Genomic DNA, 19,782 nt, shown 5'->3' on the forward strand with positions numbered 1-19,782 from the left:
TCTAGTTGTAACTATAGAGCACTAGGAAACTAGTATACACCTATAACCTTCACCTCATGTAAGTGGGTAATGGGCTTCACACGTCCTTGATCCTTCACTCCAGTTGGTAGGACTTCACCTAGGATCCCTTTAACTTCTGTGAGTTGAGGTGCTACATTCCTTTTATCTAGATCGGGGTGGAAGAGCTTTCTTTCATGCTCTAACCTAACATTAACATTCTTAGAAGATTAGTGGATTGTGTCTAGCATATGTTTGTTGTGAGTAAGTAACCCAAAGAAGGATGTTGGATTGTTCAGAAGTAAGGGAGAATGGTTCTTCCTTTGTGTGGTCAAGTTAGGGCTTTTCATTATCCTATCCAAATCCCTCTCTTGGTCTTGATATAAAATAAAGATGTAAAATGCAAAACATATTTTTCAAGAATCCTCTTGATATATTCATTCTTGTAAACCGCATGCCATTAAATGCACCAAATCATTACCTTATCATGTCATTCCCTTAGCTTGAAAAAAAAAATGTCTATCCTATCCCATTCCTAGCCCTTGGCACCCAAATTGCTCAAGTGTCATACTAAGAGACCTTAGGCATTCATCCATCTACCAGTCTCTCCATCAATCCATAATTCCCTCGCCTTGATAAACATTGGGGGTAATCTTAAAATCCTTAAAAATACAAAAATATTCAATTAAATGTCTAGAGAATTTTCAAAAACATTCACAAAATGACCTGAAAAATATCCAAATAAATGTCCTGACAAAATCCAAAAACATTTAAATAATTGTCATATAAAAAATAAATAACATTCAAATAATTGTCTTTAGAAAAATTCAAAAACATTCACATCAAGTCCTTAAAAATTTACCAAAAACATCTTAGAGAGTCTTGAAATTATCCCCACCAGAATAAAAATGTGTAAAAAAATCATCTAAGTCAACAATGTTTGGGATGCCTGTGATAAACACTATCATTTACATGGCAATCACACACCTCGACTCCAAACATGCACCTCCTTTAATGGACCTAAAAATACCATTAAAATCCCTCACAAAATCCTAATATGTTGAAAAAATTATAAACAATCATCTTAGGAGTTTATTTGTGGGGTTTCTTTGTAGGCATTTTCATTTTTATGATAAATGTGCATACCTCAACCTCAAACATATGAATCCTAAGACACGTTGACCAAAATAATCAAAACAATCAAAATCCCTACAGTACAATTATCTTTATCACATCGAGCATAAAGTGATAATCAAGCATCAAATTAGATCAGGCAATGAACTCATGAAACTCATCTTATCAATAATGTCATCAAATCAATCAAATCAAATTAATCAAGCGGTCATCTTATATGGTGAAGGATTCACTCGAAATTAGATTGATCAGTCTTATATGAGTAGTTCATCTTTTAAGCCAAATATCCACAATCAATCAATCAAACTCGCTCAAGCCAATCAACATCATTAAAGGTTGTTGAGAAAGCTAGTCATATCAATCTATTATCAATTTATCTTTCGCAATTGTGTTCCTATGCCTCTCAAGGATGCCAATGAGTGGTGAGAGCAACTATGATGGTTCATAATCTTGTTTTCTTTCTTTGATATTTGTTGAATGTTCAATAAAGTTCTAAGGGCAAGGATGATGGAAGGTGAATGATTAACTATTGTCAAACATCTTGCAGCCACACACACCCATGATCCACAACAACCCTAAAATGATGTCAAAATATTCCTTATTTATTTTCTACTTGTTTCAACAAAGATTGTAGCAGTATCCAAATAGTTAATACATGGTTGCACTCGACGCTCTTTCTACATATATCTAGCAGCAACTTTGTGCATCATCATGAATAACATAAGTTCATCAACTCTTGTAACTAATTCTTCTCAAAGTTCCTCCAACTAATTTTCTTCTAATTAACTTTGTCAATCCTAACAACACCTCATTCAAATTAGGTTTTTCATACATGAATAATCATTTAATTTACAAAAAAATATATATATAAAAACATAGAAATCATGAGCTATTAAAGGCAAAAGCCTCGTAAATTGAAAAGCAAATTTCTAAAAATCAAACATCTTTCAAAATCAGAATCTTTAATTTCTACTAATTTTCATTTTGTAGAAACTTTCTTTTTCAAAAATAAAAAAATCCATTCATTTTATCTTCATCTTCCTGTTTTAGCTCTTTGCTTTTCGAGTTCAAAATGGGAACTTAATCATTTCTTCTCCACACTCATCTCCTAGCACCTCTCACCTGTCAATCTCGATTTTTGTATTATCTAGATTGTTCGTTCAAATCAGAATTTTCATCTAAACAACCCTCAATCCTCATATTTATCATCTCAAATGTTGTATCGAACTCCTACATTTTCATCCAATCTTTGCCAATCATAATCTTTTGCCATATTTTTTGGAGCTCGGAGTCAAGGGGCTGCAAGATTCATAGTTGATCGTTGCACCTCAACCTAAAGAAGAGAAGCAATACAAACTTTAAAGTGTTGAATGGTTTACATTAATTTAGTTTAATCAATCATGCTTTATTATTTGAATGGTTTACGTTAATTTATTTAGTTTAATCGTTCATGCTTTATTATTCTATTGTTTTGTAGGATCATAATGTGTTTAGCAGTATATTGTTCACTATTTTTTAAATAATTCGGTGCTACTAACCCTTAAGGTCGTCTGGTCTTGCAAATTTTTACCTACTACAGTATTTAGCATCTCTAGTATTCTATTTCTGATAAATAGGTTCTGAAGTAGTTTTTTAACATTATTGGAAACCAACCAATCTTTTCCAACTACAAATTCGATAAAAATGGTGTAAAATATGACTCATCGATGTACTTTAGAAGGAATCAATGACCTTATAATTTTTTACACTCGCATCCGATTTAACACCAGGTCTATTCAACTAAATTTTCATTACTTATACAAACATAATATCATGTGCCAACCACTGTCAAGGCTATTTCGTGTCATGAAGAACTTATCAAAATGATAACTTGAGTTTAATATGATAACATTACGCTTGTATATTAGAAAACCATTATATTTTCAAATGGAGAAGCGAAAATGTAAGACTGCAAAAGATGTATAGGGGAGGGTATCCTGGCCCTAGTTTCAATTTTTTCCATCTTGAACACGCTTGTTTGAGATAATTTTCCGCTCAATTGCTGTGAATTAATAGTAGCAACCCTAAACGATTAAAGTCTCACCACAAACCGTTATATCAGAAGAAGTAATTAATATCCCATTACTAACTTAGTAATTATGCAATCCACTGGGACGTATTGTAGCATCAATTGGGTAGCATTGTAAGATCTATTGCCAATCATAAATATCACTCTACTTTATCAGTAGAAAAAAAGTAGATAAACAAAACTGTTAATTATCCAGAGAACATTTTCAGTTTGAAAAAGCTCAATGGCTGACTTACTATAAAAATTTGACAAACTTTTCATTACATTGAAGGAAATTGAACTACATCATACATTAAGTAGTTCAAACTTCATACAATAAAGGAAATTGAACTACATCAGTAAATATGAACTACTTAATGATTGAGGAAACCCTTTCTTGTAAGGGCAGAACCTGTCATTTCAGAGGTTCCTAGAGGCTTTTTTGCCATATCTTGTGGTCAAGAATCTAAAACACATTCTTTAAGAAAAAACGATTGAATTTGAATTTGGAAGCCAATTTATATCACAGCAATAGCAGCAGAGTAATCCATAGTCTATGACTCTCAAGTGTAAACATACAATCAAATATATGCACTTGCAGAAAGGCAATTCTCTGATTTCCTTTGCTATGTTAGTGGAACAGGATTCATGTTACTTTCTCCAAAAGAATACAACAAAGTCTGGAATCTATAAGGCAATCCTACAACGGACTAATTGTACGGATGTGATAATAAAGATCATGCAAGAAGGAAGAAAATGTACTTGGACTCTCAAGCTGATTCTGAAGCAATTCAATTTTTTATGCCAAAGCAATATTTAATTAATTACACAAGTTCACGTGCTTCGAATTTTTTTCATTGCTATATCAAGGGCTTCTGTTGAATGATGCCACTCAGAACTCTTATGAAGTTCTATTTGCACACAGTTGACTGAAAGCCAGCCATATAGATTTTGTTTACAGTAGAAGGCTTGAAGTCCATTGGTACTTCCCAGTTGACATTTTTGTTCAAAGCCCAAGTCATATTTACATTTTTAAGTAGTACATCAGACACGAATTCCACCATAATACCGGCAGTGTGATGGGGTACAAGTCCTTGGCACCCAGGTCTGTAATCAAATAAATCACCCTTATAGTTTGTCCACCTTTTCAATTTTATATTTACATTTTTGAGTTCTATATTGTTCAAAACACTTCGATCTGAACCAGCTAAGAAAATTCCATTCTCTGATGTTGCTGTTATGTTAACAAATTGTACATTGGATATCGAGCCAACCACCGTGTGTGGGTTTCGCGGGCATGCAGTGACATAGATTGGTTCTGCTCTACCCCACCACAATGGATCATAGTAGCGAGTAGTAATGTTTATGTTGGAAAATATCGCTCCATTGACACTACCTGTTAGAGGTGACATTAAACAAAAAAAAGTGCGGAGAATAAAACCAGTGTTTATGCATATTTAGGGAAAAAAACAAAGTATGCTATAAAAGCATTTTCATCGACATTACTGCACAATTATGGAGGATACAGATTTTCTTCACAAGAAGCTGTACAATAAAGATGTATTCTCTGAAGCTTGGGTTTCAAGGAACTAAAATGCATCCAATACCTATTGAACTGATTTCCATCAACTGTTTTGGTCATTTACATTATGAAGTCGTGTAATGAACAATATAAAAATATGAGATGGCAAGCTAAGTGGGCTTAACCTTGGAGAAAACTCCATGGTTAAGCGCACTTGAGTAGGAGTACTAGTATGGTGACATTCCAGGAAAGGCCGAATGCTTCAACTCTATGAACATCACCTAGATGCAATGAGTGCTAAGTGTTCCATTCAATCTCATGAGAGAAAGGTTCTTGTGAATGACTTCTCATGAAACATGGGTCAATGAGTTTTGAGTCAAAAAACACAATTGAATGATAATAGCAATATCACAGAAAGAAAAAACGGACAGAACACTTCATTGATCATCGAATCTTGACATACAGAATGATGAGCCTTCACTTGAATGAAATGAGTTAAAAACTGTATAACCACGTAAGAAATTTCTTTTATTTACAGTAAATTCATCACTTTGAAGTTCTCTGTAAAAGTGTAAAGAGGGATAACGGCTCCTAAGACGTCCTATTTGTGATAAAACTCTGTGCTTGTACAATAAGAGTTTAACAAGTTAGCAGTAATGGTAAGGTTAATGTCAATGTGGATAAGATCATAGCAAGTACAAGATATAATCATGTTGAGACAGAGAACACACTGTTGATCTTGACACTAATTGAGAGAAGCATGGCAATACAGTATCTCTGATCTCATGTACTTCAAAATGAGGAATTTCTCGACTTCTTGCAGTGGTACTAACTTGGCATAGCCTTTCTGGATGGGATTGAGTATCAATTACAATTGCTAAAAACTTGTTCTAAGATTTACCTTGTGGAATGGGCTGAGCTCCACTGTTAGCGTCTGATCCCTTGTGTTTGGAACTGAATATCTAGTTGTCAACCACTGCTTTATAAATCTAAAACCAACTTTCTAGTTAGGGCATAGCTGATACTCTAAAGATGTTTCCCTATGTGAGATGTGGCATTCTGAATTTAAAATAGTTTGAGTTGACAATTGATTCTAGGAAGGTCACTACAAAATAGGATTGAAAAGCCTGCACTTGTAGTATGAAGGAACATTACAAATTGAAAATGATTAATGTAACAATGTGGAAACAAAAACATTAAAAGTGTTATCTGTATTGTTTTACTAACCATTCAACTTGGTAGCATCAGACACAAGTTGGATGGCATTCTATTACTGCATTATTCTTAAAGAAGATGAAAAAATTCAAAATATTGTTGTTAACTAGAATTGAGTTATGCAAGATTGAAAATGATGTAATACAATCCAAAAACAGATTTTTTTCACTCTCAGCCAAGCAAAGCAGGAAATGGTGGGCCAACTCCCATCAACAGTCGACACAGAATTTGGGCAGAGGCAAACTCACCATTGGCAGTAATCCAATATTTCAAAAAAAGGTTGGGTATTTAGGTGTGTACCTTGATTTAAATGAGTAAATTTGTCATTCCACAAAACTGAGCCTCCCATACCCCAATGAAATCCCAGAGAAACATGGAACAAACCAATAATCCAATTGTGCTGGGAATATCAATTATGCCCCAATGCAGTGATTAGTTACACATCAGTTTAAACCAGTCACTCATCAGGTTTGCAGTGTCCAGTTACAAAATCAGTTTCCTATCAGTTAAGAGTGACAATTAGGAATATGTCAAATACAATAAAGTACAAACTGATGCAACAATTGACTGAAGGAATGTTGGATCATTAGACTAAAACTTTCAGCCTTCAGGAGCTATAGAAGGCCTTGGATGCTTCTGTTGCACAGCTTTCCTCGGTCACAGCAAGCATGAGGGGCACAAGGCTGCTATGGAGTATAGTAGTGAAGAGTGGTCAGGACCACTTGTGCTTATAACGAGCTAATTGATAACATTATTGATTAGTATTTACTTGAGATTTGACATTGAATTGATATCATCAGCTGTGTTCCCAATTCTTTAATATATATCACAAAAACAAACACACAAATATATTAAACCAGCCAAACCAAGGCAAGAGAGAAAACAAATATTGGAGAACCACCAAACCGGAACCTGCAACATAGGAATATTTTTCTTCTAGAGATTTTGGACTTTTCTGTATTGATTTTTTTTATATAACAACAGTTTTAGATTTGATTTCAAGAAAATTCACTTGTTTTGATGGTTTTACATTTCTCTTTCAGCTCCAGATCTCAATCTTAACAACAACCTCCTAAGTAGACACCAGCAATGATTATTTTTTTTTCATCAATCCATATTTGTGATAAGGGAAAACTTTACAAAAAAACTCTTGAAGATTTTTGCTAATTATCTAGGCTCATTTTCTTCCAAATGTGGAGACTGTTAGAGAAGCTCCAGTAGATGATCATCCCAAAAGTCTTATGATTATGGAAAACAAGTCAGAGTTCAATCTAGATCATGCCCGCTTCAGCATGTATTGTGCGTAGGTTCAACTGTAGCAACATTAAAAACTATTGCCGGAATAGCCAATAACATGGTATGTTACTTGAGGAATTTATGGTTGAAGAGATTTTTATTTATGTGATCAACTTCAAGAACATGGACAGAATATAATAAGTTTTCACAGATCTATACAGTATATGTTCTTAACATATATTGTCTGAAAAGAATTATACTCTTTTTGGGCCATACAAAATACAAGGTAAAGTTACCAAGAGAAGCATCTGTTCCAAGATTGCCTTAAAAAAATTGGAATCCAACTCTTCAATTTCTTTGAGTGCAAATCAATTCAATGAAGAACGACTGTTTTAAACACAATGACATGCCCTTGTGTTCACTTTTTAACCATTCATCTTCCCATGTATTTATGCAGAAATGATTTATGTATGCAGGAAAATATCAGTCATGCAGAACAATGAATCAATTGGGCAGGCATATATCATTTAAACCCTTCAGTCGTCAGTTTCAACTTTCACATCAATTATTATATCAAATTATCAATTACTCATCAGTTAGCTTATTCTATCAGTTACCAATCAGCTATAAAGTCAGCAATGATTATATCCGTGGTTAAAGGAAATCTTATGTCACTTACACTAAGGTCTTCATTCCTTCGGATATTATAAAAGATTTTTAAGATTTAAGTACAAAGATGCCTCTTTGCTGGAAGATAATAAGACCTTAGAGAATTGTCAAGGCCAAGAGAAGCACTCTTGTCTTATGAAGGCCTATCTTCTTACTGTTTAATTTTTTTTACTTTTCTGAATTTTCACTTCTGTTATAGTCATTTCCTGTTTTTTCTATTAGTTCCACATTTAAATCCTGATAATGACAGACAGCAATTTCTTTTCTACACTAAAATTTTGTCTGCTTATTATGATTCTATTTTAAATTGCTTCGCAAATATCTCATACTGTGCATCTAATTTCAATCTGGTTTTAGCCACAAATTTGACTACCAATTAGAAAATTAAAATCACTACTAGTAGAAACTAAAGTTTTAATTAAATGGATCAACAAAAAGGCTTCTCAGTTCTAAACCCTTTAAAAAAGAGCTTTGACTGCTAATAACTAATAAGAACATTAAATCAATACAAATAGGAAAAGGTACCACTATGTGCAACTACAGAAAAGCTTCTCACTTTCAAATGAGAACAAGCGAGAAAAAAACTGGAGGAAAATGTTGATCCTGTTGTTTCCTAGTAAGAATTTTTTTAACTAGGACATACATAAAACAAATAACAAGAAAAATGGGGACAAGGGATGAAAAGTCCAAAGCAAGGTTACACTCACTGTTCATCTTCCCTACTAACAAATGCTTAAAGCTATTCTGTATCCATGCTAAATGGCTCCCACTGCATGGTAATTATTACCTAAAACTTAAAGACATGAGCAATAATGTCATTACCGTGATGGCAACTCATTCAAATCATCTTGGCATGACTTAAAACAAACAAAGCCTCAAATCCCACAAAAACTTGAGAAAACCAAGAAAAACACTTACATGAAGAAGCAAGGAGTAATAGAATTATGACAAAGCATGGAATGTAGGATTATTGATTACCTTCATCACGTATTTGTAATGCAAGTCCCCTATGTGAATCAACAATTGTAATGTTGTTGAAATATAAGCCATCAAAATTGAAATAGCTGGCACTCCCAAACTTGATTGCTGAGGATTTAGTCCTAATCCAGCAATCTGTTGCTGTTAGATTGTACAGAGGCCCTGTATATGTCTTTGGGCATATGGCATCATCACCTGTGTCAATAGTACACCTAGTGATAATAGTGTTGTTTGAATCCTCTATATCAATGCCATCATTATTTGGGGTGTTGAAGTCCCCATATATAAAGACGTCATGTATTGAAATGTTATTTGACCGAACAAGGTGCAAACTGCACAAGAATATGCAAGTTTTACAGTTTAGAAGTCTGCAAACAATATTTAAAATATTTTCTCATACCTGCCCAAGTTCAAGTAAATTATATATGAGCTACCAAGTAAATGAGAGAGAAATTTAAGCTGAAATGACCTTTCAAAAGTAGCATCCAATAGATGTCAAGAATGACAGATGACCAATTGGTAGCAACTAACTCCAAGAATTTAAATATATAAAACTACTGTATCTCAAATTATACCTCACTGTAATCAAGCTTGAGTAATGCTTGCAGACAGCATTATATCCATGCCAAGGTGAATACATTGTATCTCATGCCATTTTTATATTTATTTCATGGATTTGTTATGTAGGATGGTGATTGAGAAAATGTTACTAGTAAAATTAAAAATATAGATACAAAATTCTCGAAGGCATTTATTGTTGTAAATTGTATAACCACATATAAAGCAACAAATTCTCTAAAATGTATTCATGTTCACCCAATTACAACCAATAGGTGTTTGTATTCATAACCTGTTCAACCAAATTGTCTAAATGATCCAAAAGTGTTTCAATGAAAAATAGTTTTTCAATGTGTATTCCTGTATTTATTTTCAAAATAATAAATATCATACTAAATAGAGTACAAGACAAATGCATAGAAATATACTTTTGAACCTATGGACAAATGATTAACATCTTCCTCTTTACATTCAGCATGGACATATAGTTGGCTGCATTTTAAGACTAAACCACTAGACAGTGATACCTTATGGTGTTGTAGTATTGATAATGGGAATATCTGGTTATTTAGTACATCAAAGGGTTATACTTATTAATTCTGCATATTCATGGGGTATTCGGTTATCATATATTTAGAGAGTAACTTGGGAAACATTACCAGTCATCACATGGATGTTACAAAAGCATCCCGATCACTGTATGATACATAAAGGGTTTCATCTTAAATTAGACAGATTTAAGGGTTCCTACTTTGCTTAAAATGCTTTGCATAAGAAAGCAAAGCCTCAGTCCTGTTCATAAGTTTCTTGCTCAACAGTCCACATTGGACCTTGGGGTTCCTGCAGTTTTCAAGACAAGTTATAAAACAAAATATTAACCTTCATTTATGACAGAAAATTTCATATTTCTGTGGGCCCATGTTACTTATGCCATTTTCTTAATATGGTAACTGTCCTGTAATAGAAGTTTCCTATGAATACTTTTCTGTCAATATTTGCAGTAGTTGGTGAAGATTTTTTTATATATATACTGTATTACTGCATGTTGTAAAGGCAATTCATCCAGAACAGGTGGCAGCAGTGGAAGAATGAATGGCCACATTCAAGCCATGTTCTCTTTGGGAAAATGTCAGTTCACAAGAAGGGGCTACCTAGTAGCAGATATGTCACAGAAATAATGCTGTAACTTGTTGACAAAATTGAGGCCTATAATAACAATGACAGCAGTGACAATGCATGCCATTATTGTTAAGTGCAATGATGCTCATGTCAATCCTAAGGAAAATGTTAGTCATATTAAAATTGAAAACAATTGGAGTGACTATGTAAATCACCATGAATTCAAATTGAGCATTAACATGTTGCAACTAATGATGTCTACTCTCTGACAATAAGGTTGTTAGCAATTTAGCTAAGGTGGTGTATCAGGGTTGTCATTTATGGCAACATATAGCCTATTTTGAGTTAGTAAAATGTAATGACAAGTCTGAAGTACAAAAACTCAGAAAATTGTCAGGTCTGGTAAAGGGAAACAGAGTACAGTCAGCTTATTTTGTTTGGCGAGCTTCACTGGAGTTTGGCGAGCTTCACTGGAAGCACATGTGGTTTCACACGCTTGAGGACAGAGTACGGATATATAGGACATATGTCTAAGACCACTAAAGATAATCCTGAATTTGCATGAGTTATTGCAGATTTACCAGTCACAGTTCAACAATACAGAACAGAGTAAGGAAGTGTATTTTGGTTTACCAAAATAATTACTTAGACAATGTTGGGATGACATCCTAGATGTTAACCCACACATGGCAAAAGAATATTCAAAGATTTAAAAAAGTATCAAGCAGCAAGGCTGACAGGATGAAGGAATTTGGTATAAAGGAAATACATTTTGTTTAGCGAAGCGTGGCATTGTATTGTAATGATATAATGTTTGAATGTGCACTTTATGTAATTGGTATAGATGCTAAATTGATGCTGGTACAGAACAGTACAGTTGTATGATCAGTTTTGAAGAAGGAACTAAAAGAACAGATCAAATATTGAAGATATCAGCACTGTATAAGGTTTTGTATCTATCACTATTGATAGCATTGTAAAGTTGTACATGCATATTTGAGCAGTGGGCTTATCTTGCACTCTTTTGTATTGTAATAACAACTCCTAACAGGGTTGAGGCTTCTAACAAGGACAGATACACTATACAGATGTAACAGACTCCTAACAGGGTTAATATCTTTCACTAGATACTTTTGATTAGTGGACCATTTTGTGGGTGCCATCCTCACCAGAGTTTTCCCTTGGCCATGGTTACCCTAGTTAACAAATAATGGTGTTATGAATTGCATTGTGTTATGCTTATGTTTATTTTTCAGTTTGATCATCTATGCAAGTTTAAAGATTATCAATTGGTATTGTTTGCACAGTTCCTCAAGTTTGTGATTTCAAGTTTGTGACTGCATTTGTTTGCCCCTGATTTCACAAACTTGATTTAAACCCCGTCCCCCCTCCTCTCCCCCACCTCCTCAGTATTCCCTGTTTCTAACAAAGGTTGCCTAGGAATCCCTGATAAATCTATTAAATTCGGCATTTTCCCAAAAGTTATAAATGGATCTAAGAACTCTTAAAGGTACATATCTTAAATGCTTGTCCACTTAGAGTGCAATGGGGTATGTGAAAGAATTACAGGTCAGTCTCCTCCACAGAAATTTGTAATGACCTTTCTGCTTTGAATAATCAGATCCGAAACCCTTTAGCAACTTCTTTATCAAATTTGCAAAAAGAAGAAAACAAGCAAATTGGGTACACAGAAATGATTATTGAATTACACTGACCCTAAGTTGAAAATTTGTACAACTGATATAAAATGTTTATAACAGATTTCAACATGGAAATTATAACATTTCTGCTGTTAAATAATAAATACTAATGCCTACAGTAATATATATCTGCTGCTACTTAACTTAAAACAAAACCCAAAACTGGAGCCCAAGATACACACAGATGCAGTCAAATACATCCAAAGAACTCTCCAAACTTTACACATAACATTTATTGTCAACATACATGAAAATATATATCACAAACATAAAAGCCACAGCCTCAAGGCTGTCTATGGACTTCTGCAAAATCAGATAACATGGAAGCCGAAATTGCTCCAAAAAGGGTGCCAGCAGACACTGCAGAATCACAATGTTTTCAAGAAAACTTTATCGAACTCAGAAAATCTATTCTGAGAACCAACTATCAGTTTTAACAATGAAACAACAGCCTATGTGATAATCAAAGCTACAAAAAATAAAAAATATGATCTCACAGCTATCATCTCAAAACTACCAGCAAAATCCAACAAACTTTTGAAAGAAACAACGAAATCTGTGACAATTCTGCACAATGGCAAACTTTGAATGAGATTGCACCTTGATCAACCTCAAGGTGCTCTCGTCCTTAGCCCACCTGAACACTTCAAAATCTCATTGTTCAATCTCCTCCTCCAGAGATATATCGGTCTCTAAATAAACAAGCCAAAGCAATATCAAATATGCAAACAAGAATGCCCAAAAGGCAAAATGTGAATCACCTCAAATATTAGAGAACTCAGAAAACCATTGCGACTCCCTCTAGGAAAAATAAATAAAATATCATCAATTTCCCTCAAAAATAGGTTCCCATTAAGACTGTTTCGTTGCCAGCTGTGTAACCCCAAAGGTTCTTTATTTGATGTTTAGTACGTGTTAATATTTTTCATCATTTTCATCTTCTTTTCTACACTTAAAGCCTGCCTCTGATACCATGTTGATTTTGAGATTGCTGCAAATGTAACAGCACTGCCATGAATTTATGTGCTTTCCAAGTGCAGATCTGAATGTGTGTGTGTGTGTGTGTGTATATATATATATATAGGAGTAAAAGATACATGTCTCTATGTTAATTAATACTGGTTATAGTAAGTTAATTTGCCAATAGACAATATTAAAAACTATATATATATATGTGTGTGTGTGTGTGTATCTGATTTATGATTAACCAATAACCATAGAGAGGTCGTCTATATATCAATTCAATCTGACAAAAGCTACAACACCAACATTTGGAGCCAGTGAATTTAGAATGGGAGAGATATGAGGAGGAGGAAGAGCCTCTGTCTCCCCATTTCATACCAGAAGATTGACTTTATAGTTGCTCTATGAAATGCGTCGTAATTTGTCTTCTATATGAACAAATGGACCTACAATCTTCCTGCCTTGGCAATAGAAATCAGATTTTTTCTTTCACTTGTAGTCTTTGTTTTCTCATATGTTATGAGGTCTGCTTCAATAATGATTATATAACTAGCTGTTTTTTAACAGGAACTTTTTAACAAAACTTGCAAGATGTTGTTAGTTTTCCATGTAGATGACAGTTAGAACAGGGGCAAGGTTGGAATAAAAAGCAATGATGAAAGAAGGCGAAAAGACGTGGACATGAATGGGTCAAATAATTCTGATATGGGAAGAAGGATCTTCCATTTTACTATTGATGAATGTAATTCATCATGATTGATGTATCAAGCCTAAGGCCGTTTATTTATCAAAAAAAGATGTAACCCTAACCCTAATTTGTAGCAATTGTGATTTTGGGGGGGGGGGTGGTGTGGGGGGGCAATTTAAGGAGAGGACATCACATGGAATATCTTTATGACTTCAAAATGGTTTTTGTACTGACAAATCCAAACCCCAAGAGTAAATTTAGCCGAACCAGCCAACCCAATACCCAAACTGACAACTTAGTTCTACATGGACAATAAATTTGGCCCTAATGACCCTAATATAGGCCACCATAACAACTCAATTATTAAGTACCCGTGGTCCAGCATTCATAGTGGCTCAGAAAAGACCATTAAAAGGCTCGTTCATGAAATGATTTTGGTATCCCTAATCTTTTGTGGCTGTTATTCTCTTCAAGAGAAACCCCTTTATTTTGGGTCTAGAATGAGGACAGCTGAAGGACGCTCTTACAGTTTTGAAATTAACAAAATAACTAAAAGAACTTGTGAATTATCTAGTCGTTGTTTTAAGTTTCGTTAACCAATGGTCAATTAATCGAGTGCTAAATCAGTCCAAATCATGTGTGAATGAATAGTGCATAGGACACCCATGCAAAGTAACCTAAAACAAAAGGTAAAGCGCAAGGCATAAGATTTTTATAATGTTCATCAAAGAGCGCAACGTTGCCTCTATCTGAATTTGAACGTATATCCTTTGATTTCAAATAAAAGCTTCTACAACCGAAAGCCAGTATGTTATCGAGGCATAAATGAATCTAGTTTCTACTTATCAATGATTACTTTGGTAAATACGTTTACAATTCTCATACTTAAGTCATCGTTAGAGACATGAAAGGCCCAGAAATAAATAGTACACGTTTCATTTGTTTCTCATGTGCAGCTAATGTTCCCAGCTGTTTGAATTTTACTGAGAGATGTGCTTTGAAAAGAATTCGAGATAAACATATAGTGAATGATAGTTACAATTACACAACTCCTAGAGTATTCCCTACTAAATATTTACACAGCAAACCGCAGGAGCCAGCACATATTGATAAGGATGCTTTGGCTTCAGCTGCAGGGCTGGTTGGTGTTACAGAGCTTGACCATGGGAAGTCCAAAAGCCCCAGATTAGGGATGTTTGGTATTTGCACTTTTGTTATTATACTAATCTGCCAAATTCGCATTTGAAATGTAATTCTACATACATTTTAAGTATTCTAGACCTAGTTGTTTCAAGTTTTATATGTATTCCCCACCCCCCGCCCCATCCCGCTGGTCCCCCGTTCCGAAGCTCCATGGAACACTGCATTTACAGCATATGCATAACAGGAAAAATATAGAATAGTCTTGATTAGAGTGTATAGTCAACCTAAAGAGTGTTGCACAGTGACATTGTACTTCTTGCATGAGAGTCATCAACAAAATAATCCAAATAAATCCAGCTCAATGTCACTAAATAGAGAGCCAAAAAAGGATTAGAAAAACAAAATTGTCAACAAAAGACATACCACCAATAAGCAGGCTCGGTCAGACGGATATTCGAAACAAGAACATTTTCACAGCCCAAAAACCCTACAAGCCTGGGCCGGCATTCATCCCCGCGGCAATCTCCCGTCACATTCCAGCTAACCATAACATTCTTTCGTTCATCATACCGCGTCACAAATTTTGACGACTGGCCATCAATTGTCCCCCCGCCGGTGATCCCCACATTCGACGCATTCTCGGCTAAAATAACATACCACCGGCTGCTCTGCGCGGGGTAATCTTTCTGGTTAGGGCTTCCGAGCACGGTTGCCCCATCTTCGACAACTAGAGTCACTCCCGTCTTCAGAAAAAGTGTGGCCGTCAAATATGACCCTGGCGGGAATCGAACCCGGCCGCCACCCCTCGTCGAACAAGCATCAATGGCAGCTTGAATAGATGCCGTGTCAAATGTTTTTCCATCTCCCGTGGCCCCGTAATCAACGACAGAGTACAAATCTGAGGTTTCTGTGGAAGAAATTCGATAGGTTTGCGCTGGATCAGAGGAAATATATTGTAGGTTTTGACAGGATGCGCCAGGTGCAGCAGAAATACAGAGCAGCAGAACAATTGTCGCGTAAATGAGAGAGGAGATCTCCATGGCTGTTACAACGAATGGCGCATTGCCACAATAACTTCTTCCGGACGTGTCAATTCCCCCTATGAAGTGTGGGAATCGTAAAAAGTTTCTTGGAATTCCTCGATATTATAACATTCTCCTGTGAATTGCCTAATTTTCGAGCTTATCTCGTAAGTTAATTTGTGCTCAGCAACACATTTGCAACTGAAAAATGTTAGCTAACAAAAATTAGTGTAAAAGCATATTCGTTAGCTATTTGTAATTTTTGTTAGCAATATATCTTTTATTCAGGTGTAAATATGTTGCTGTGTGATTTGGGCAAATTCAATCTTTCATATAACTAAGTATACATGCTTTAAAAGTTTGAAAAAAAAATGATGGCACATTTAGTAATAGTCCATTGCACATGTGCTTTAGTTTTCTTGGTCGTTGATTGGTGCATTTGGGCAAAACACACTAATTTTGGATGAGCGGCTATTGGGAATTTTAGTGACAGGTATTGGGAACATTTTAAAATGACACTTTTAGACCACCTCACACTCTACACTTCTACAAAGAAATTCGTAAATGTGGAAAGCCTAAAGATTTGTAAGTTCTTCACTCGTGGTACTTTGACATAAGAGGTGCAATGATTAAGTCTATAGAAAGATATATTGCATCATCTGAACAACTTTAAACTAACAAATAACTTTAATTATAATATAATTAGTGTTGATGATGAGAACCAATAATTGAATGGAATGTATTTCTTAAATTTTACACTTGATGCAATCTTTCCTTGTATCTAGATGTAGGAATACTTGTAAAAAAATATAAATGTATAATTTATAATTCAACTTATTTGTGTTTTTCCTTCTTCTCTTATATTGTTGTTAATATAATTATTTATAATTTAGATATAAAATACAGACTAATTTTAAAAGTTAATATCTTAAATTTATCTATTTTAAAAAGGGGCTAAAACTATGTTGAGACATATTTAAAATTTATTTTTTACCTTAATATTTTTTTTATTTTTGATTATTTGAGTTATTAATATACATAAGTGTAGATTTTAGATAATATGTTATCAATCTTAATCATCTAGAATAAAAAAGTTTTTTAAATGTGTATTTTTTTCTCTCCCTATCTATTTCTCATTTTCTTTGATTTGCATCTCCATTCTCTATCTCTATTCATCTATATATCTTGTTTTGTTGTTACACACATTTTTTTTATGTTTGGAGATATAAGCTCATAAATGTAATAGTGTTTTTCCACACAGATTACAGCATGGACAACTTCATACTCTATCGATCACTTTCATATTATTTCTTAGAATATAAATACATAAAAAAATTAATTTAAAAATGTTGAAGTTGATGAAACATCAACCCCATAGCTCCCAAGAATCATTTGTATGCAAACACCTATCACAAAAAGAGAGAAGCAAAAGCTATGGAGGCTGGAATTCTCAAATCCATAGATGAGACATTCTTGATGAGCAAAAAGAGAGATTGATATTATCAAAAGTGAATGAATGTTTAATTACAAAGAGAGATCGTCCTTATAAAGGATATCAAAACCCTAATAGGTAACTAACATAGGTTGCATGATAATAATTAATAAAAGAATTAATTATTATATACCCAAAGTTTAACTTAAGTAAACTAGAGATAATAAGTGACTTAATAATTAATCAATATGATTTAATTAATAAGAAAAAACTTTATTACTCTAACACCCCCTTGAGATAAACTTAAAGAGTAGCTAAAAACCTAGAAACTACTACTAAAAGTAAATTTAGGTCCCAGCAACACAGGTCTGATGAGGTACTTAAGTACAACCAAATCTCTATAAAGAGGAGAAATAGAGAAAATCACATGGGAAAAACCCTGCTCCAAAAAGAGATGGAAATAATATTGAAATGAACTAGTGAAGGACTGAAGAAGCCTCCAAACTAGGGAATGTCCTAGAAGATAGGAAGAAAACATGATCATGAAGAACTCCATTGAAGTATGTAGAAGTTGCAAAGCTATGTCAAAAGTAACTATTGATCTGAAAAACCTCCACTAAAATAGAACCTGGCCAGGTAGAGAAGACTATAATCTACATCGAATCATATGGCACACAAAGGAAAACAACTAAACTTAAAGATACATATGGCATGAAACACCAAAGCCTGAAGAGTTGATCAATCGAACATGGAAGGTTGCAGCTAAAGTAGAGACAAAAAGAAGAGTGTCTATATGGTAAATCATCCATCTCACCAAAATGCATAGGTACCCAACCACTACATCCGCCTAGTACATAGAAACAAAAACTAAATACATAACTCACTCCATCAAACCAAGGAAGTGTGAGAAATAACAAAAGAACCCCTCCCCCACCCCCAAATGCAGATGAGAGTGAGGTGACAAGCAACTGGAAGTGGCCCAAAATAATTGCATGTCAAGGAAGCCTGATGAATATGCACAAAAGAGTACATATGTGTGTACTAAGGTGATCAATCTTAGACACGTCATGAGGCTAATGTCATGGAAGGGAAACTCACTGGACAAAGGAAGATGGCAAACAAAGACAAAACATCAACCCCCCATGGCACTTTAATCAAAGTAGTGCATTTACAATAAGGCACAAAATATAATGATTCCCAAGAATACAATAATTTGTATGAGTGTCATCAGATGACACAATTCAAATGAGAAGGCAAAACAAGGCAAAACATCTTAAATGAAAATATAGAAGGAATATGGCACTTTATCTCAGTGTGTTTGCAAAAATGCATACAAATGATGTCTAAATAGACTAGAAGAGAGATAAGGCTAATACAATAAATAGTACAAACCATGAAAAATCATCTCAAGCAACAAAATTGATCCTCGAACCTGAAACAACCAAAATATCCACCAAAATATAAAAATGCAAAAAAAAATTGAATAGAATGTGCCTAGAGCAGAATCTGAAAAAACAACTAGCATCACTGGAAAGAGCTCTGAAAGACCTTTCCAACAATATAAATATTTTTCAAATTGGAGATCAGATGCTCAGGATATGTCTCTAGGAGTGTAAAATTGTACCCCTGACTTTGATAGTAGAAAAAGCCATCAAAACTAAAAAATATATGTATCATTGTAACGGGCTCAAAACTAGCTTTCTGACAATATCTCATTTTCGAAAAGCAGAGTCTATATGCATGAGATATGAGCAAAACATCCAAGGTAGGTCCAAACAAATCCTAAAGAAGTGACATGAGTACTAATGCAATGCTACCATCAACAAATGACGAGCATAAATTTGATAGTCAAATGGTCGTCGAGGAAAAAAAAGCCTAAAAAATGACCCCTATTGAAAAAAATCCAATCGACGAAAACAAAACCGAATGTCAAAAAAGGTCATTGTCGCTAGACCAAAGGGCTAGTGCTAGAAAAACAAATCTGGTGGCCAATAATCACATGTGTTTAAAAAATTAAACACCAAATTTGCATGTAACAAATCCAATACCACTAAGAAGGGAAATAACTTGCTAATCAAGAAACCTTGTCAAATGCCAAAATAAATAGCACTATCTTTGGCATGCATAGAAGAGCACCCAAGAAAAGTTGCTTCTCCATCATAATTAAGATGAAGAGGTTAAGTCACCAAAACAACGACAAGCATGGCTTACAAACAAGATGCCCCTAATTGGCCCATAAATTTTATTATATTCCATATACATAAGCCAAAAATAAAGGCACAATATGCACACGGAAGAAGGACAGGTCCCATCGAAGGTTGAAGTAGCAAAAAGACAAAGGGTGTTGAGTTGGCGTAGT

General features: G+C 34.4%; 1 protein-coding gene across 2 annotated transcripts; it reads right to left on the reverse strand.

Annotated features, from left to right (window-relative positions):
- Window positions 1-3,954: 3,954 nt before the first annotated feature.
- On the reverse strand, window positions 3,955-16,183 carry LOC149562852 (Pectin lyase-like superfamily protein). 2 transcript variants are annotated; one of them, XM_089826305.1, is made up of 3 exons: window positions 15,393-16,148; window positions 8,799-9,130; window positions 3,955-4,574 (listed from the first exon to the last, which is right to left on the reverse strand). In XM_089826305.1, exons 1-3 carry the CDS (start codon window positions 16,007-16,009, stop codon window positions 4,090-4,092), a joined length of 1,434 nt encoding a protein of 477 aa, XP_089682431.1. In that variant the 5' UTR covers window positions 16,010-16,148; the 3' UTR covers window positions 3,955-4,089. The 2 variants fall into 2 exon arrangements, with proteins under 2 accessions (XP_089682431.1, XP_089682433.1); XM_089826307.1 differs by lacking the exon at window positions 3,955-4,574 and adding an exon at window positions 6,217-6,653 and having other exon boundaries at window positions 15,393-16,183.
- Between the last annotated feature and the right edge of the window lie 3,599 nt (window positions 16,184-19,782).

This window comes from Cupressus sempervirens, chromosome 4 (genome assembly GCF_028749045.1).
Source record: "Cupressus sempervirens isolate cs-2001-9-10 chromosome 4, ASM2874904v1, whole genome shotgun sequence".
Taxonomy (NCBI): Eukaryota; Viridiplantae; Streptophyta; class Pinopsida; order Cupressales; family Cupressaceae; genus Cupressus; species Cupressus sempervirens.